Here is a 21,357-nt window from a genome sequence, read left to right on the forward strand (position 1 = left end):
GAATGAGGACTCCCTTGTGTTTAAAACTCAAGGATCTCCCTCTGCAACCATGGAGAGGAAGCATAAAAAGCTTCTCTCCAAGCAGAGTCAACCAGAGCCCCCATAGTCAAACTCTAAGTTTGGTGTTGGGAGGCCACAACCAAATTCTAAGTTTGGTGTTGGGGAGTCTCAACAAAGCTCTGCACACCTGTGAGGCTCCATGAAGAGCCCACTGTCAAGCTATTGACATTAAAGAAGCGCTTGTTGGGAGGCAACCCAATGTTTATTTATCTAATTTTTATTTTCATTGTTTTTCATGTCTTTATAGGTTCATGATCATGTGGAGTCACAAAATAAATAGAAAAATTGAAAACAGAATCAAAAACAGCAGAAGAAAAATCACACCCTTGAGGAGCATCTGTCTGGCATTCATCGCCAGAACAGAGCATGGTTCTGGCGCTGAACGCCCAAAATGGGCAGCTTCTGGGCGCTGAACGCCAGAACAGGCATGGTTCTGGTGTTCAACGCCAGAAATGGCACACAAATGGAGTTATGAATGTCCTCTGAATCCATCACCTCTCTTAAAATAAAAACTGTTTTAATTCAAAAGAACAAGAAGTACATGAGTTTCGAATTTATCCTTGAAATTAGTTTAATTATATTAATGTGGTGACAATGCTTCTTGTTTTCTGAATGAATGCTTGAACAGTGCATATGTCTTTTGAAGTTGTTGTTTAAGAATGTTAAGTATGTTGGCTCTTGAAAGAATGATGACTAGGAGACATGTTATTTGATAATCTGAAAAATCATAAAAATGATTCTTGAAGCAAGAAAAAGCAACAAAGAACAAAGCTTGCAGAAAGAAAAAAAATATATATATATATAGGCGAAAAAAAATAGAAAGAAAGAGAAAAAGCAAGCAGAAAAAGCCAATAACCCTTAAAACCAAAAGGCAAGGGCAAATAAAAAGGATCCCAAGGCTTTGAGCATCAGTGGATAGGAGGGCCTAAAGGAATAAAATCCTGGTCTAAGTGGCTAAACCAAGCTGTCCCTAACCATGTGCTTGTGGCGTGTAGGTGTCAAGTGAAAACTTGAGACTGAGCGGTTAAAGTCAAGGTCCAAAGCAAAAGAAGAGTGTGCTTAAGAACCCTGGACACCTCTAATTGGGGACTTTAGCAAAGCTGAGTCACAATCTGAAAAGGTTCATCCAATTATGTGTCTGTGGCATTTATGTATCCGGTGGTAATACTAGAAAACAAAGTGCGTAGGGCCACGGCCAAGACTCATAAAGAAGCTATGTTCAAGAATCATCATACTGAACTAGGAGAATCAATAACACTATCTGAACTCCGAGTTCCTATAGATGCCAATCATTCTGAACCTCAATGGATAAAGTGAGATGCCAAAACTATTCAAGAGGCAAAAAGCTATAAGTCCCGCTCATATGATTGCAGCTATGTTTCATTGATAGTTTGGAATTTATAGTATATTCTCTTCTTTTTATCCTATTTGATTTTCAGTTGCTTGGGGACAAGCAACAATTTAAGTTTGGTGTTGTGATGAGCGGATAATTTATACGCTTTTTGACATTGTTTTTAGTATGTTTTTAGTAGGATCTGGTTACTTTTAGGGATGTTTTCATTAGTTTTTATGTTAAATTCACATTTCTGGACTTTACTATGAGTTTGTGTATTTTTCTGTGATTTCAGGTCTTTTCTGGCTGAAATTGAGGGACTTGAGCAGAAATCAGATTCAGAGGTTGAAGAAGGACTGCTGATGCTGTTGGATTCTGACCTCCCTGCACTCAAAATGGATTTTCTGGAGCTACAGAACTTGAAATGGCGCTCTTCCAGTTGCGTTGGAAAGTAGACATCCAGGGCTTTCCAGAAATGTATAATAGTCCATACTTTGGCCAAGAATAGACGACGCAAGCTGGCGTTCAACGCCAGCTTTCTGCCCAAATCTGGCGTCCAGCGCCAGAAAAGGAGCCAAAACCAGAGTTGAACGCCCAAACTGGCACAAAAGCTGGCGTTCAACTCCAAGGAGGACCTCTACACGTGCAACACTCAAAGCTCAGCCCAAGCACACACCAAGTGGGCCCCGGAAGTGGATTTATGCATCAATTACTTACTTCTATAAACCCTAGTAGCTAGTTTATTATAAATAGGACCTTTTACTATTGTATTAGGCATCTTTGGTCTCAGTTTTAATCCATTGTTCATCTTAGGAGACTATTGATCATGTTTTAGGGGGCTGGCCATCTCGGCCATGCCCATAGATTAAGGTGTGGAGCTTGCTGTTCCTCAAAGATTAATGCAAAGTACTACTGTTTTCTATTCAATTCATCTTGTTTTGCTTCTAAGATATTCATTCGTACTTCAATCTAAATGTGATGAACGTGGCAATCATCATCATTCCCTACGAACGCGTGCCTGACAACCACTTCCGTTCTACCTTAGACTGAATGAGTATCTCTTAGATCTCCTAACCAGAATCTTCATGGTGTAAGCTAGAATGATGGCGGCATTCAAGAGAATCCGGAAGGTCTAAACCTTGTCTGTGGTATTCCGAGTAGGATTCAATGAATGAATAACTGTGACGAGCTCCAAAATCGCGATTGCGGGGCGTTAGTGACAGACGCAAAAGGATAGTAAATCCTATTCCAGCATGATCGAGAACCGACAGATGAATAGCCGTGCCGTGACAGGGTGCGTTGACCATTTTCACTTAGAGGATAAGATGAAGCCATTGACAAGGGTGATGCCTCTAGACGATTAGCCATGCCGTGACAGGGCATTGGATCATTTTCCCGAGAGATGACCGAAAGTAGCCATTGACAGTGGTGATGTATCACATAAAGCCAGCCATGGAAAGGAGTAAGACTGATTGGATGAAGATAGTAGGAAAGTAGAGGTTCAGAGGAACGAAAGCATCTCCATTCGCTTATCTGAAATTCTCACCAATGATTTACATAAGTATTTCTATCCCTATTCTATTAATTATTATTCGAAAACACCATTATCAATTTATATCTGCCTAACTGAGATTTGCAAGGTGACCATAGCTTGCTTCATACCAACAATCTCCGTGGGATTCGACCCTTACTCACGTAAGGTATTACTTGGACGACCCAGTGCACTTGCTGGTTAGTTACACGGAGTTGTGAACCATGGTCTTGGCATCATGTTTTTGGCGCCATTTCCAGGGAAAGAAAGAGCAATGAATTTTACATAATTAAAGTGTAATCACGATTCCGCGTACCAATCACCACGAGCAATCGTGAGGGATCAAGGCACCCATTTTTGTAACAGGAGTCTAACAGGATTACTGAAGAAGCATGGGATAATTCATAAAGTGGCAATAGCCTACCATCCCCAGACTAATGGGCAAGCAGAGGTGTCTAACAGAGAGATAAAGAGTATATTGCAGAAGATAGTCAAACCTCATAGAAGAGACTGGAGCACCAGGCTACAAGATGCACTCTGGGCATGCAGAACATCATACAAGACTCCCATTGGGATGAGTCCTTTCCGCTTAGTTTATGGAAAAGCCTGTCACCTCCCAGTTGAGGTAGAGCACAAAGCCTTTTGGGCAGTAAAGGAGTGCAATATGGAATTTGAGAAAGCCGGAGCTGAAAGGAAGTTGCAACTACAAGAATTAGAAAGCCTTCGTCTAGAAGCTTATGAGAACTCAAGGCTGTACAAGGAAAAGATGAAGGCTGTGCATGATAAGCACATCAAGAGGAGAGAGTTCCAACCTGGGGACTTTATCCTCCTTTACAACTCTAGACTAAGGCTCATGCTAGGCAAGTTGAGATCAAGATGGGAAGGTCCATATAGAGTAGAGAAGGTTGAGCCATACGGAGTTTTCCACCTGAGTCATCCTTCAAGCTCTGAATTCATCAAAGTTAATAGACATCGCTTAAAGCTATATCATGGTGAGAAGGTGACAAAAACAAAGGAGCTAGAGATCTTCCTTTTGGAGGATCCACCCACAGCAGAAGACTGAGCTAGTGGAGCGTCCAACTTAAGGACGTTAAAGCAAAGTGCTGGGTGGGAGACAACCCACCATGGTATGATCGTTTCTTTCTTTCTTCTTAGTTTTCTTTTTCAATAACTCTTCTCATTATTAGCACATTTAGTTTGCATCTGCATTTGCATATTGCATACAAAAAAAATGGTACACGACGTGACAGCATCGCTGACGCGTCCGCGTCGCATGTGAGTAAGGAAGAAAAAGAAATCGAACAGAGAGACACGCGAGAGCGTGGCTGGAGGCGTGCCTTAGGCATAAATTGATCCACGCGACCGCGTCGCTAACGCATCCGCGTCATGTGGGAGAATTGCCCCCCACGCGTTCGCATCACTCACGCGGACGCGTGACCTGAAAATCGACGTAAGAAAGGGTGCATGGCCGAAAGTTGTGCTGGAGTGGGACTGGACTGGCGCTAGACGCACAGGTCCTACCACGCGAAGGCGTGCCCCACGCGTCCGCATCATCTTCCAATATTGGTCATTCACGGGATCGCGTCCATCACGCGAACGTGTCACCCTGGAATTTGGCAACAATGAGTTTCGAACAGAGAGTTGTGCGAGCGCGAGGCTGCCCTCGCGCCAGTAGCACAGAACGAGTCACGCGTCCGCGTGACCGACGCGTCCGCGTGGACTCATATAAGCGCCATCCGCGCGAACGCGTACCCCACGCGTCCGCGTCACTTGCGCCGCACAGCTTATCCAAATCTGCCAAAATATCTTATCTTTTTCTTCCCCAAATCCTACTTTTTCTTTTCCCTTCTTATTTCTTTCTTCCCCTTTCTTCCCTCTCCCTTCTTTCTCACTTTCTACTTTCTTCTCTCTCTCACCACCATTATCAAGTTTTTTTCTTTTTTTCTTCCCTCCTTACTTTTCTATTCTTCTTCTTCTTTTTATGTTTTCTTCTTCTTTTCTTTTTATTTTTAAGTCATTCATGTTTTCTTTTTCCTTCTTTTTCTTTTGATTGATGTTGAAAATTTATTAGGGTCATTATTATTCCTTATGATTTGCTTGTGGATTGTTAAGAAATTTTTTGGCAATTATATATCAATTTTTAAAGGGTTGCTTGCATGTTCAATTTATTATTTTCATTAGCTTATTTACCATGCATGCTATGTGTTTGTGAAAACGCCCATATGGCATTATGCACTGTTTTTCGTTATCTTTTATTCTACTACTCTAAATGCTTGCTTTTCACAAAACCCTTTTTATATTATATTATTTAAATATAATTGTTATTACAAATAGGTTATTAGTTTGAAAGGCTTGGTAATCTAACTTGGACATTGAATACTTGATCTATGCTACTCATGCCTTTGCTTGCATGCCAATAAACACCTTGCATTTAATTGTCCTCATGTGCACTTGCTATATTTCCATTGATGATTTTTCACATGTAGTCATGACCATGTGTTTACATCATTCATCTTTTAATGTGCAATAATTACCACCTTTCCCGTTCTCTTCCTTGCTCTATCCATTAGAATTCAAGCTACTTTCTTTTTTTTCCCTTTTCAGGATGGCCACCAAGAAAGGCAAAGAGAAAGCTACTCCCAAACCAACAGCAAGAAGAGGAACAAAAAGAGCATTGGTGGCAGAGCCATCTTCAACTGCAGTTAAGCCCTCAACAAAAAGAATTAAGAGGATTATAAAGGTTGATGAAAAAGAGAAAGCCTTCCCAACAAAGGACACTGCGCGATTTCCCAATCGCTACTGTGAGCAGATGTTTCCCATCCTAGCAGAAAGGAGTTACAACAACGAATACCTTCTTATCCTCCCGACCCGTATTGTTGAATTTGTTAAGCCAAAAATTGAACGAAGATAATGGGGATTCCTACAGAGACAGCCACGGTAGGTTAATCTTTCCTGGATGATCGAGTTCTACTCTAATTTCCACATGCCAACCCTGCAGTCTGTCTATGTCCGTCAGAAGCAAGTCCCCATTACAGAAGAAGCCATTCAGCGAGCTTTAGATCTTCCCCCTACTCCAGAAAGACTGGACGCATTTCAAGAGGCCGCACTCAAGCACCAGATGTACCAATTTGACTGGGACGCTGTTCTCAGAGTTATTGCACTACCTGGCAACAAATGGATTTATGGATACCATCATTCCCGTCCTAAGGGAATATCGGCTTCCGCACTTACCTTGGAGGCTCGCGTATGGGCACAAATTATGTCCCATTACGTCTTTTCGAGCACTCACGAGTCCTCCTTCACTGCAGACATGGCCGTTCTACTATGGTGCATCCTTACAGACCAGCCTCTAAACCTACCAAGACACATCCGGAATGCCATGGGACACGTACAAATTGCGGGCAGCTTACCTTTTCCCGCCTTGGTTTCAGATCTCGTCTCAGTAGCTGGAGTCTCCCACAGAGCTGGTGACACCAAATCCATGCTCCCGCGGGATGACCAGTACGTCCGTAACGGGAAATATATCAGACCTCCAGCAGCCACTACAAGCCAGCCTACTGAACCGGCTGAAGACATTCCTCCTTCAACACCACAAGCACCTACAACCACTCAACTGCAACATCAGATACTTGAAAGGTTGGATCGGCAGGAACACAAAGCAAAGCTAAGAGAGCGCCGTAACAAGCGCCGATTCACATACCTCAAGGAGCTGCTTTTGGGAAAATACAAAGACCCAGACACCCCGGACTCCACTTCATTTACCAGCACAGGGAGCCATGACGGTCCCGACTGAGGAGATACTGCTACCAACCCACCTTTGTTCCTGACAGATGGCACCGAAGACGGTGCAAAGCCTTAAGTGTGGGGAGGTCGGTCAGTACCTGACTTTCGGAGGTAATTTCTCTTCCCTAACACCAATAAAATAGGATATTTAGTTAGTTTAATTTTTGTAGAATAGGATAAATTGCATAGTAATAGATTAGTTGCATGCATGTTCTACTTGATTGAAAAGATAATAAGTTTCTTCTAAGACCCTATTTTTAGAACAAAATTTTACTAATTTTAATCAAAACTTTTATGTTAAATTTGCTTGAAGTTATATTTGGAACATGGTGTTTGAGCTAAAGAACATACAATCTGTGAGACTTTGAGCCTTAATACATGGTTACATTAGTTAACCATAATTATTTTATTCTTGTGTGTTTACTTCTCTATGATTGTAATCTATATTTTGTTTCATCCTATATGTCCAATGTTTAATATATTTATATGCTTGCATATGATTGAGGCCATTATTTGTTTAGCTCACTTATCCCAAATAAGCCTAACCTTTCAATTACCTTTGTTAGCCACTTTGAGCCTTTAAATCCCATTTGTTCTGTATTTTACCACATCACTAGCCTTAACCGAAAAGACAATTATATATCCAAATTGAATCTTTGGTTAGCTTAAGATAGAATTGTGTGTTAATTGAGTATGGGAAGATTGTGGGAACAAAAGATAATAAGGAAATGTGTCATGATAATATAATGAGAATTTGGGTACCTACTCATGTGAAACTATAAAAGAAAATTAAAAATCTATGTGCATTGATAAGCTATGTTTATTTTTATTTAAAAAAAATCCAAAAATATTCAATAAATAATAAGGGGACAAAATTACCCCAATGCTAAGTTAAAATTCAAGGATCAAGGCACATGTGATAAAATTAAAATAAAAGTTGATACATGAGTATCGAATGTGAAAGGAAAATTTTGGGTAGCTAGGTGTGAAATTTAAGTTATATATATATATAGATATATATATATATATGTTAGGTGAAAGCTTAGGTTAATTAAAGATTCAATTTATAAGCTTACTTAGCCATATATGTACCCTTACCCTTACCTTGGCCCCATTACAACCTTGAAAAGACCTCATGATGTTTGTATTAGTACATTAATTGTTGTTGATTGGTTAGGTGAAGAACAAAAAAAAATAGAGAGCATGATTAGAGAAGGATAGAGTGATTACCCTATACACTAGAGAGATTAGAGTGTATATACATCATCAGTGAGGGTTCAATGCTTAAACTCTATGTTCCCTGCTTTCATGAGCTACCTTCTTGCATTTTTTATCTATTGTTACTGTATGAGAATTGAATTAGTGGAATTTGATTCGTGATTGTCTTGACGAGCTTATTTACTTTTGACCAAGTGGACAAGAATCATATAGTTGCATTCATATGTATAGGTTGCATTGCATTGCATGAGTTTTACATGTTCTTACTCATTTATTTTATCTCCTTTAACTAAGCATGAGGACATGCTAATGTCTAAGTGTGGGGAGGTTGATAAACCATTATTTTGTGGTTTATATTGTGCTTAATTGTGTGGTTTTATCAAATCTTTACCCACTTATTCATATGATTAGCATGTATTTACAACTCCTTCCCAAAATTACTCCATGGTTGAAAACTTGCTTCCTAGAGACTTTTAATTGTGTATTTTAATTCTCCTTTATTTCATTCGATGCCTTGATCCGTGTGTTAAATGTTTCAGGCTTTATAGGGCATGAATGACTTGGAGATTGGAAAGGATGCTTGCAAAAATGGAAGGAACACAAGAAATTAAGGAGATGATCAGCGAGAAGCGACACGGACGCGTGGCTCACGCGACCACGCGAAATAGAGGAAATTGCAGTGAGGCGTTTGCATGCCTGACACGAACGCATGGATTGGAAACTGCACAAGTGATGCGAATGCGTGGACGACGCGCACGCGTGACAAGGCAAAACGCTGGATGACGCGTGTAATACCCGGTCTAACCGAAATTAATTAAATAATAAGTTAAATAGGAGCGAATATGGTTGGAAGATTTGGCAATTGGAATTTGATAATTTAAATATGATATTTGGATTCAGTGAATTTTTCTGAGTCGGAAAATATAGTTTTCTGCGTAAAAGCGCGCAGTGGAATTCTGACCGGCAGTACCGGCTGAGATCTGTCTGGTACTACAGCTGAGAAAATTGATTATGGGTAAATAAGATTAAGAAATGAGGAATTATAATTAGGGAAGGTAGAAACCACCATAACTTGAGTTACGGAGCTCCGATTGACGAGCCGTTTGCGACCACGCGTCGCTCTTCTCATCCTCTACAATTCTATCTAAGTTTGGTGGTGATTATTTCATTCATCTCTGCCCAGTTTTCGAAATTTCCCACTGTTACACGTTTTTGGGTAGTTAGTGTTGAAATCTTGTGATTTTGGGTGTTTAGGGATACTCCAACATGGATTCTAAGTGAGTTCTATCCCTACTTCATATGGGCTGAGGTAAGAAGTGCTCAAACCCTTGTGATTTATTATTTTTATGAGCCCTAGGTTGATGTATGTATGTGATATTGGTTATATTAGTGTATTTGATGATGTTGGTGCACAATTGGGAGATTGGTATTGCTTGAGGAGCTTTGGTAAGGCTTGGAGCTAAGGTTGGTGAAGACTTCCAAAGAAGAGGCTCAATTGGTTTGGCTACAAGAGGTACGGTTTAAGTTTCATTTAAGTACCGTGTGTTGTGATGAGAATTCCTAGGCTAGATGCCCCTAGGATTAAGTTTGGATTGGGTAAATGGTTGGTACTAATATGCATAGTTGGTATATAATGTGAATTAATGATTGTGTTGAGGATTATGTAGCCTTGTATGCTTGGTGTATTGAGAATTTGATGTACTGGGTAATGAGTATTGAATTGTGGTTCATCCATTTAAATTGTGAAATTGGGCCGGAGGCCGTGAATTTTGGGCCAGAGGCCGGGGAAAGGTAAGAAAGGTAAGTTGATGTGTGCATTGTATGATGACACAAGTGATTGGATGAATTTCAGATAATGAATATATGAATGATTGGGTTGGTTATTGAACAATAAGGTTTGAGGAGTTGAAGTGTGGAATTTGGTAAATTTGGGTGAAATTATATAGACGAGGCATGTTTGGTTTTGGTTGAGATATATTATGTGGTCATATATGTGATTATGATTATTGATGCCTTGATGGTATTATGATGCATTAGAGATATGTATGTTGTGATATATACTTGGGGAGTGATTAAGGTTGATTTGTGGGTGAAACCACGTGAGAGTGAGTATGATATTGATTATGTATAATGATAGTTGATTGGAAATAGTGTTGTTGAAATTTGGCATGAGGAAGAGTATATGATATGTAAATGTGCTTGAGTTTGAGAAAGTGTCAATGTGTGAGTTGAGGATGGCTTGATGTTGATTTTGGTACATTTTGATTGATTTCAAAAAGGGTTGAAATTGGCATGTTTTGATTGACTTTGGAAAGAGTTGAAAATGGCTTGTTTTGAAAATGGCACTTGGTGGTTTTGTATGAAAATATGTTTTTTTTTGGCATACTTTGACGGGACATAACCTGGACTACGGATCTTTGTTTTCTGCCAAATCTGTTTAGAAATGAAATTGGATCCGGGATGTCCATACGTCGATGAGTTTTTGGCCATCCACGCGTGCGCGTGGAGTGCGCGTACGCGTGGCCCTGTTTTTATGCCAAAGTTGATTTTTTGAGTTTTAAAAGCCAAATCTCATACTTCTAAGCCTCCGATCTCACCTCTTATCTATTAAATCATTATGATATGCCTAGCAATGAGAAAGGGGTTAGGGGATGTGGTAACTTGCGAGTGAAGCAAGGGGAAAAGTTATGATCAATGATGATCAAAGATGATTATATGAGATATGGAGAATGACGGTGGAAGTACCGTGTATGCCATGAGCCGGAGGTATACATTTATTGATAAATGGCCCGTTCTTGATTGGACCATGAGCTGGATGGCTGAGTTATTGCCGGGTTACGGCAAAGCCATTATTGTTTATGGCTGAGTATAAATGCATATATGATTAATGAATGAATATGTTAAATGGATAATAATGAAAAGATATTGAAATGTGATGTGTGACCCCGGGTAGTAGGCAGTGGCGTTGTCCACTTGCTCCGGGTATGAGACGGGAAAGGAGGATTATGATAAACGAGTTTAATCATGGAGTTTTAAATAAATGTTTATTTGTGATACCTGGGTAGTAGCAAGGGTCGTGGTTCGTCCCGCTTGCTCCGTGTCATTGTCTGAGAATTGATAATAATGAAGGGTGATTATAAATAAATGTTTATTTGTGATACTTGGGTAGTAGCAAGGGTCGTGGTTCGTCCCACTTGCTCCAAGTTAATGTTTGAGATTTGGTAACAATGAATGTTGATAATATGAATTTAGATTGAATGAATATATGTTTAAGATACCTGGGCAGTAGCAAGGGTTGTGGTTCGTCCCACTTGCTCCGGGCCAATGCTTGAGATACCTGGGTAGTAGCAAGGGTTGTGGTTCGTCCCACTTGCTCCAGGTCAGAGATTGTGACGCCTGGGTAGTAGCGGCAATAGTGGTGAATCCACTCGCTCCAGGTTGAGCTTTTAAACACCCGCCTGGATAGTAGCCGCAGTAGTGGTTATTCCACTGGCTCTGGGTTGAGCGGGTAGTAGCATGGGGGTTGTAGCTCAAACCTACTTGCTCCGCAATGGGTGTTTCTGTCCAATCCACCTAAGTTCAAGGGAACCACCAATCCGACTGAAGTTGATACTTGGTTTCAGGCCATGGAGCGAGCACTGCAAGCGCAGTTGGTGCCTGAAGAGCAGCGTGTTGAATTCGCTACCTATCTACTCACGGGGGAAGCATCGCATTGGTGGCAAGGGGCTCAACGTCTCCTGCAACAGGGGAATGATCCTATCACTTGGGATGCCTTCCAAGTGGAATTCTACAAGAAGTACTTTCCGAATTCTGCCAGGACAGCCAAGGAATTGGAGTTACTGCAGCTGAAGCAAGGTGCTATGTCCGTATCTGAGTATACAGACAAATTTGAGGAGCTATTCAGGTTTTCCCGCATGTGTCAAGGAGCTCCGGGAGACTTCGAGGAATGGAAATGCATTAAGTATGAAGGAGGGCTCCGGAGCGACATCTTAAGTTCAGTGGGACCAATGGAAATCTGAACTTTTTCAGAGTTAGTGAATAAGAGCAGAATTGCTGAAGAGTGTGTAAAAAGGAGGGTTGCAGAGAAAGGAAGTCATAGAGAGCACAACCAAGGATTCGCACCAAGGGGTCGAGAGTTTAAGGAGAGAGGATACGTACAACACTTTCCCCAAGGACAGAATAACTTTGCGACGAGTGAGGAGTCCCAAAGGAATGGTAAGGGCAAACGGGCAGCGGCTGCTTCTGATGTTTCGAGCTGTCAGAGATGTGGTAGTCATCACTCAAATAGGCCGTGCCGATTGGGGTTAGGCGTATGTTACAAGTGCGGGTTACCAGGGCATGTATCAAGAAATTGCCAACAAGGAGAGAGTCAGGATGCGGGCCGATTGCGACAGTAAGATTGAGGTAATTGCAATAATCAGGCTTAAAGGACAGTGCGTGATTTTATAATACCGCCTGTACAGTAAAACTGGGAATGTCGAGTTTAATATTAGACTGAGGAGCAAATCGGATGATCCGAGTAAGGATTTGCCTTAATACAAATGGATAAATTCCTGTGATGTAAATGATTTTTTGTTGAGAATGATGTGTTGTGTTTGTTATGTAGTTGGTTGATTTCTGGATTTTTGGTGGAACGGATTGAACCCGTGACTTTTAGTTCCTTTGATTTAAATAGATAAGGAATGGTCCTAAATGAGGGATTTGAAAACGTTGATTTGAAATGCCAGTTATGCTAAGTTGTGGTTGAGTACTTGAGGAAGTAAGTAATAGAGCTCGTACTAGACGAGAGATCAGAATAAAGCAGCAGAAACTTACGGAAGCAGTGACACAGGATAGCTACAAATAGGAGCTGTAAAAGTTTACTATAATATCTTAAGTTTGAATACTAGAAGGGTTAAGTGGGTTACTGCAAGTAATGATCCCCAAACAGTTGGAATTGATTGCGGCTGCGAGCTTTGATGGTTCTAAAGTGGATGAGGAAATTATCATTGATGCAGAATTGGATTTAGATGATGAGAGAGTGCAAGTTGTCGTGTTTGAGAGATGAGTACCATGATGTTTGGTCATAGTGACCTTGGAATTAGATTGAGATTTATAATGATTGGTCTTGAAAGACGAATGTGAAAACCACTAAATTGAAATGCTGATGCGGTACGGAGATTGGTTTGAGGGAACCCGTGACGGGTGGTAAACTCCAATTTTGGGGAGGTACTATTGAAAATTTTTCTCCAAGAATTTGAAAGATCGTTGGTTATGGTTTTGAAGATGATTTTTGATATAAGTAACTTTAACAAAAGAGATGTGTCTCGAATGCTTTTATAGATTATTAAAGGAAAGCGGATTCTTATGATTTTTGTTAAATTGTTATTTCAAACTCATTTGCATTCTAGAAATGAAAGGGTTTTTGATTGATGAGTCAGAGACTTTATAACAGCAAGTCATGTAGAAATTCGAGAGTTTGAGAATAAGAAAGTAAGTTTGGAGGTTATGCTTGGAGTTGAGCTGTGATTAGTGGTAATTGGCTTGGCAGAGGGAGAGGATAGTGATGGATGGAATTTTCGAGGGCGAAAATTTCTGTTAGGGGGGTAGAATGTAATACCCGGTCTAACCGAAATTAATTAAATAATAAGTTAAATAGGAGCGAATATGGTTGGAAGATTTGGCAATTGGAATTTGATAATTTAAATATGATATTTGGATTCAGTGAATTTTTCTGAGTCGGAAAATATAGTTTTCTGCGTAAAAGCGCGCAGTGGAATTCTGACCGGCAGTACCGGCTGAGATCTGTCTGGTACTACAGCTGAGAAAATTGATTATGGGTAAATAAGATTAAGAAATGAGGAATTATAATTAGGGAAGGTAGAAATATTTAAAGTGCGATTTAGAGCGCTAATCTTAAAGGTTTTGTCCCAAAATTGGGCCAATGGGCAAAAATAAGAGAACCGGGCCTAAGTCGGCCCAAGACCCAACATATATAAACATTAGTTGTGAGCATTTCAGCTCATTTTACCCTAAAAAGAGGGGTTGGAGCGCTGATTTGAGAAGAGAGAAGAGAAGAGAGAAAACCTAGCTCTCTTTGATCTTCAAACCACCATAACTTGAGTTACGGAGCTCCGATTGACGAGCCGTTTGCGACCACGCGTCGCTCTTCTCATCCTCTAAAATTCTATCTAAGTTTGGTGGTGAGTATTTCATTCATTTCTGCCCAGTTTTCGAAATTTCCCACTGTTACTCGTTTTTGGGTAGTTAGTGTTGAAATCTTGTGATTTTGGGTGTTTAGGGATACTCCAACATGGATTCTAAGTGAGTTCTATCCCTACTTCATATGGGCTGAGATAAGAAGTGCTCAAACCCTTGTGATTTGTCATTTTTATGAGCCCTAGGTTGATGTATGTATGTGATATTGGTTATATTAGTGTATTTGATGATGTTGGTGCACAATTGGGAGATTGGTATTGCTTGAGGAGCTTTGGTAAGGCTTGGAGCTAAGGTTGGTGAAGACTTCCAAAGAAGAGGCTCAATTGGTTTGGCTACAAGAGGTACGGTTTAAGTTTCATTTAAGTACCGTGTGTTGTGATGAGAATTTCTAGGCTAGATGCCCCTAGGATTAAGTTTGGATTGCGTAAATGGTTGGTACTAATATGCATAGTTGGTATATAATGTGAAAACATTTTGATTGATTTCAAAAAGGGTTGAAATTGGCATGTTTTGATTGACTTTGGAAAGAGTTGAAAATGGCTTGTTTTGAAAATGGCACTTTGTGGTTTTGTATGAAAATATTTTTTTTTTGGGCATACTTTGACGGGACATAACCTGGACTACGGATCTCTGTTTTCTGCCAAATCTGTTTAGAAATGAAATTGGATCCGGGATGTCCATGCCGTTCGAAGAACGGGTGAAAAATGATTTAAAATGAGAAAGTTATGACCGTCGGAAGATTGGGGGTTGAATCTGTAAATTCTGCAGCTTTTAACTTATAAAAATTTTTAGCAGAGCGACCCTACGCGCGTAGGCGCACTTGGCGCGTGCGCGCCGTTCTTCCAGAAAGCACCATCCACGCGTGCGCGTGGTGTGCGCGGGCGCGTCGATGCGCTGCACCAATTGCCCAGCCATTTTCCAGAGAGTTGTGCTAGGGTTGTGCCAGTTTTGTGCCTGGGCGCAAGAGCACCCACGCGTACGCGTGGCTGACGCTTGCGCGTCGATGAGTTTTTGGCCATCCACGCGTGCGCGTGGAGTGCGCGTACGCGTGGCCCTGTTTTTATGCCAAAGTTGATTTTTGAGTTTTAAAAGCCAAATCTCATACTTCTAAGCCTCCGATCTCACCTCTTATGTATTAAATCATTATGATATGCCTAGCAATGAGAAAGGAGTTAGGGGATGTGGTAACTTGCGAGTGAAGCAAGGGGAAAAGTTATGATCAATGATGATCAAAGATGATTATATGAGATATGGAGGATGACGGTGGAAGTACCATGTATGCCATGAGCCGGAGGGATATATTTATTGATAAATGGCCCGTTCTTGATTAGACCATGAGCCGGATGGCTGAGTTATTGCCGGGTTACGGCAAAGCCATTATTGTTTATGGCTGTTTTACCGTACTGGGAACCCATGGGCCCGGGGTTCTCATTCCGTATATATCTTTTGTTTTTCAGATACAGGTCCAGGTGCTCAGAAGTGAGTTGTGGGTCGTCTGAAAGACGGCGAAGATCTTTATTTCCTCTACTTCGTGTTTTGATTAGAATCTCTCCACCTTTGTTTTGGAAAGTTTATATTATGTATTGAACTCTTTGAATTTGCCTATAGAGGCTCTCATGTTTCCTTCGGGAGAGATTAGGACATACTGTTGTCAACTACTTTCATACTGTACCCTAGCCGACCTAAACTTCGCGGGTCGCGACTAGTGGCTATTTACTTATGTTATATATATCTATCTGTTATCTATCTCTTAATCTCCTCTACGCCTTGTCCACATATCGTTTTTGGCTTCACGGTTTATCTTTTGTTGTCGAAACGTGAGAGATATGTCTTCGCGATTTTATTTCTACTCTTTTCAGGCTTCTCGATTAATACTCCTTTCGAAATTACCTATATTTATTTATTAAAATCCACCTGAGAGTCGTACCACCGTAATATCATTGACTTATGACTCGAGCATAAGGATTTGAATATTAGGGTGTTACAACGCGAACGCGTGGATGACGCGATCGCGTGACGTGCGCGATCTGCAGAACCTGCAGAATTCACTGGGGGCGATTTTGGGCCATGTTTTGACCCAGTTTTTGGCCCAGAAAAGCAGATTAGAGCCAGGGAACATGCAGAGACCAGGGGAGACGTTCATTCCACACAATTTTAGTTTTAGATCTGATTTTACTCCTCCTCTAGGTTTTCTCTCTACACATTGATAGTTCTTAGGATTTTGTTTTCATTGCTTTTTGGATTGGGATATTGAGAAGAGTTATTACCTCTGCCAAGACTTCATCATTCTAGTTTGTTTCCTTACTTGTCACTTACTCTTTCATATCATTAATTTGTTCAGAATTACTATTGGATTATTTTTAGAATTTATGAATATAAGAACTATTTTTATTTTTAATTGGTCTCTTTGATTATTATTATTTATCATGTCTTTCTTTACTTCCCTTTCTTATTTCGTGAATTTTACATTCATAATGAGCGAGTAGTTCCATAACTTGATTGGGAGTTGGTTGAAAGGAGAACCTTGAGTTGGGATGCTCAAGAGTAGAATTATAATTGGGTTTATCGTTGGGTCGCCCTCTAATCACTGACACTAGTCCTTCCCAAGGGAGATGATTAGAACTTGTGAATAGAAACTGACTTCCAACTTGCTTGACTTTCCTTTATCTAATAAGGGATAACTGAGCAGAACAACCTTCAATTATCAATTAATCTTGGGAGAACTCCAACAAGGATAGGCCTTCCGACTAATCTACTCCCGGTCAAGGTTTTTATTTAAATTACTTAAATTCTCTGATTTAATTTCCTGTTTATCAACTCAACCCATTTTAGAAAATATCTGATTAATAAAATAGCACATCTTTCTGCAACTCGTTGGGAGACGACCTGGGATTTATACTTCCAGTATTTTAAATTCTAATTTTGTGACAACCCTTCTAAATTGATAAGTGGATTTTTGGTTGGTTAAGAACTATACTTGCAACGTATCTCTTATAATAATTTCTTAACTCGCCAATTTTCGCCACGTCATTGCTATCAGCAACATACTCCTCATCAGACTCCTCACCGTCCACGTCCATGTCTATCATTGGAATAGCACAATGCAGCGGTGGTGGTGCAAGAGATGGGTCATCCTAGACAAAATTCGAGTGACCAAAACCACCACCACTAATATCACCAACCTCCGCATAAAGCTCCATCACTTTTTCCGTCATGATTCTCCCATGGATATCAAACATGAGGCGCACATGCTCATTGTTATCGAGCCAAAAATAGACGAAAAAACCCATTGTCTATCGGTGTTAGCAACCTATATCCAACTCTTTTAGCCTCTTTTGTCCCGTTCGAACTGAAGTTTATCAATATTAGACTCTTTATCTCAGACAAAGAATTTACTCTCCGGATGCGTAACAAAATAGGATTATCACACTCAAATATAATCCCAGTGTCACTGTTTCTCGTATGACAATTGAAAATTTGGGATACACACTTACAACAATATATTCACTACCACTAGACATTTTTACTAAACTTTTTGAAGAAAAAGAGGAGATCGAAGAAGAACTGAAATATTTGTGGAGAACACAAATGGTTGCAAATCATTTTATAACTGCTCGAAATTTGCCGTACTTTATCACGTTTACAGTACAAACATGTTACCTTTTTTTATATTTCGATCATACTGTAAACGAGATACGTGTTGATCACTCTATTTCATGTATCACATTTGTATACCTGATACATGCAATGCGAATTATGTTTTATCTCGTTTATATTGTAAACGAGATAAATAAAGGAACGCAAATTCATAAATAGACTATAAATTATCTATATCCATAAATAAAGTATTTAAATTATTTATTTTAAAAAAAATCCCCAAAATATCTCATTTAAAATTCCTTGAAAATCAATATGAATGTTTATTCTTTAGACTTAGGGTGTATTTGGCAAACTCGTTTGAGAGGATAAAAGTGTGTTGAAGTTCTTTTGAACGCTGTTTTTTTATGTTTGGCAATCTTTTTCTTCTAAACACATAAGTGATTTTGCAGTTTAAAAGCGCGTTTACTGGAAGCAAAAAATTGTTACTTCTGCCTTCATTTCAACGTGAGTTCACCTTTGATGATCATTGTTGGTTTTTTTTCAAAAGAATTTTCATATTTGTTTCAAGTCATTTCAAATATTTTAAATTTTTTACAATTTTTAATACTTTTTTTTATATTTTGATTCTTTTATTAAATTTGTTATTGTAATTCTATTATAATATGAATTATTGATCTTATTAAAAATAATAAAGTAAATAAAAAACTAATCATACATAACAATGGAATCATAAGTAATAAAATTTTATGGTCGAAAATAATACTAAATAAAAGAATACTGAGAGTACTAAAAAAATTATAGAATATTCTTTTTGTTTGACATTGTAAAATTAATACTAAATAAAAGAATACTGAGAGTACTAAAAAAATTATAAATTATTTTTTTTTGTTTGACATTGTAAAATTTATTATTATAATTCTTGTTCATTGTTTATTATTCTAATTTGTTATAATATGTATTATTGTTCCTATTGAAAATGATAAATTAAATAAAAAATTAATCATAAATAATAATAAAAACATAATTAGTAAAAAGTTAGAATCCAAAACAATAAACAAAATAAGATTATTGAGAATACTCATAAAAAGTACAAAAATATATTATTTTATATGTTATTTTTAATTTAATAAATAAATATTAATTTTTATTAAAAATCAAATTTTTTTTCAATTTTTAGTACTTTTTTTATATTTTGATTTTTTTTATTAAATTTGTTATTGTAATTCTGTTATAATATGAATTATTGATCTTGTTAAAAATGACAAATTAAATAAAAAATTGATCATACATAATAATAGAATCATAAGTAATAAAATTTTACAGTTCAAAATAATACTAAATAAAAGAATAATGAGAGAATTAAAAAATTATAACAAACTAAATTAGAATTTTATAAAAAATATTATATAAAAAATATACTAAAAGAAATATAAAAAAGGATTAAATATACTAAAAAATAATATTATAATTTAATATTATTTTTTTAGTAATTAACTAATTATCTATCTAAAAGTGATTTTACTTAATATTATCCAAACAATTTTATTTTATCAAAATCAATTTTAGTATAAAATTACCAAACATAAATCATGTTAGCACAAACTCATTTCTATCCAAAATCAATTTTATAAGATGACTTTTATTCAAACTCCAGTTTGACCAATTCTAATCCAAACACACGTTTAATCTTAACTTAAAAAATGTGTTTGGTGATGTTTGTTGAGACATGACACATTGACAGAACGCAACTATATGGGGAGGCAAAATTCATGTGGCCGTCATATATTCTTATGCTTTAGATTGTAGTTTTGTTCCCACTATTGAAAAAACGTGCACGGCTACAGTGGCGAATGAGTAAAGAATTCACTACGGAAACCAAATACAAATTAAATAGAATACATGCAGCACTAGAATTTATGCTGTTTTGTTATATCACAAAAGAAAAAAGGAAACTATTATAGCAAAGCATATTGTAAGATTAGATTTAGCAAAAATGTCATCAGAAGAACCAATGCAGTTGCGCATCGAAGACAATCATGTAGGCCATCTTTTGTTTCTTCATTTTAATTTATGCGGATTTGTTTCAAAGTAAACTGCTTGATACGTTTTAATCAATCAACAATTTTTTTGAACTGCAGGTGGTTATGGACAATGGCATACTACAAGTTTATTTGTCGAAACCGAGTGGATTTGTCACCAGAATACAATATAATGGCATTGATAATCTGCTGGAAGCTGGAAATGAAAAATTCAACAGAGGGTTAGTGCACAATGAATCACTAAGATTAAGATCTTTTACTTTGATTTGGTTTAGGTGTTATCTGTACTCATTTTTGTCGCGACACCTACTCTCAACCACTCTCTTTTACCGATCCTCCTCCTAATCCAATGGTAAAAGTATGTGTCGACTCGATATATATAGATGAAACAGAACGAATATTCAGAAAGTTTTTCATTATATTTTTTCGATATTTCATGGACATAATTTATGGTTACTTCAACGAATGAAATTTGAAGGTATTGGGACGTTGTTTGGAGTAAAGAAGGAAGTGCAGGAACTACCGGAACATTTGAGCGGTAAAATAATTGATAGTTGCTAATCCTATTATAAAAAATGTTACATGCACAAAATAAATCGGTCACTATATATATATATATATTGTTTATCTCATTGCTAAATTTGTTGGTTAATTTTTAGTGTACATCTAACATGGTTGATCTAGTTATGATTTAGTTCCGAGAGATTTGAGTTGGGTGCACATTCATACATGCAGGATTGTAGGAACGAGTTTTAATGTTATAGTGGAAAATGAAGAACAAATTGAAATATCGTTCACGAGAATGTGGGATCCGTCTATGGAAGGAAAGCTTTCCCCTCTCAACATTGACAAAAGGTGCTTAATTAATTGTTAATTTAATTTGTGCACAAAACAAACAGTTTGGAAAAATAAAAATGATTATTATTTTCCGAATAATGTTTGTGCAGGTATGTGATGCTACGTGATTCCTCAGGATTCTATTGCTACGCAATATTTGAACACCAAAAGGAGTGGCCTGCTTTCAACATCCCCCAAATCAGGATCGTTTTCAAGCTTCGAGAAGACAAGTATGGATGTAAAATTGCATTTTATAATTATGGTAGCCAATTTGGCTAATTGCTGTATGTGTAGGTTTCATTATATGGCAGTGGCAGATAATAGACAAAGATTCATGCCTCTTCCAGAGGACCGATCACCCGGAAGGGGAAAAGTACTCGTTCCCCCGGAAGCAGTTTTGCTTGCTGACCCTGTGGAGCCAGAGTTCCAGGGGGAGGTACTTATATTTTCAAAGGAAGTGCTCAAATACAACAAGAGTAGAATCCAGAAGAAACTACTAAAATAATATTTGAAAGTTTAAAAGACCATAAATAAATGTTGGAAAGAGTTAAAAATAGGATAAAATAAATTAGATTTAAAATATATATTTTAAAAAAATTTAAAAATCAAATTTTGTTACAATATTTTTTCAAGTAATACTAAAAAAAATATTTTTATTTTTAAAATTTAATAATTTTTTGTGTAGTGTTTTTTTTTAATTTTTTATTTTGAATGGCCAATTTTTTTAAAAATAAATAAAAAAAATATAAAGATCAAAT

The 21,357-nt window shown here is 37.9% G+C and overlaps 1 protein-coding gene across 2 annotated transcripts in view; it reads left to right on the forward strand.

Moving 5' to 3' along the window:
• The window catches only part of LOC107608107 (probable rhamnogalacturonate lyase B), a 26,216-nt gene continuing 19,005 nt past the window's right edge, over positions 14,147-21,357 (forward strand). The window contains exons 1-7 of one of the 2 annotated variants that reach the window (XM_021107633.1): positions 14,147-14,152; positions 19,712-19,761; positions 19,862-19,983; positions 20,241-20,300; positions 20,498-20,617; positions 20,710-20,829; positions 20,894-21,035. In XM_021107633.1, coding sequence (XP_020963292.1) covers positions 19,717-19,761; positions 19,862-19,983; positions 20,241-20,300; positions 20,498-20,617; positions 20,710-20,829; positions 20,894-21,035 — 609 coding nt within the window. In that variant the 5' untranslated portion in view covers positions 14,147-14,152; positions 19,712-19,716. Of the gene's footprint in view, positions 14,153-19,509; positions 19,762-19,861; positions 19,984-20,240; positions 20,301-20,497; positions 20,618-20,709; positions 20,830-20,893; positions 21,036-21,357 lie in introns of those variants that run through there. The other variant, XM_016309997.2, reaches the window with a different exon arrangement.

This window comes from Arachis ipaensis, chromosome B07 (genome assembly GCF_000816755.2).
Source record: "Arachis ipaensis cultivar K30076 chromosome B07, Araip1.1, whole genome shotgun sequence".
Taxonomy (NCBI): domain Eukaryota; kingdom Viridiplantae; phylum Streptophyta; class Magnoliopsida; order Fabales; family Fabaceae; genus Arachis; species Arachis ipaensis.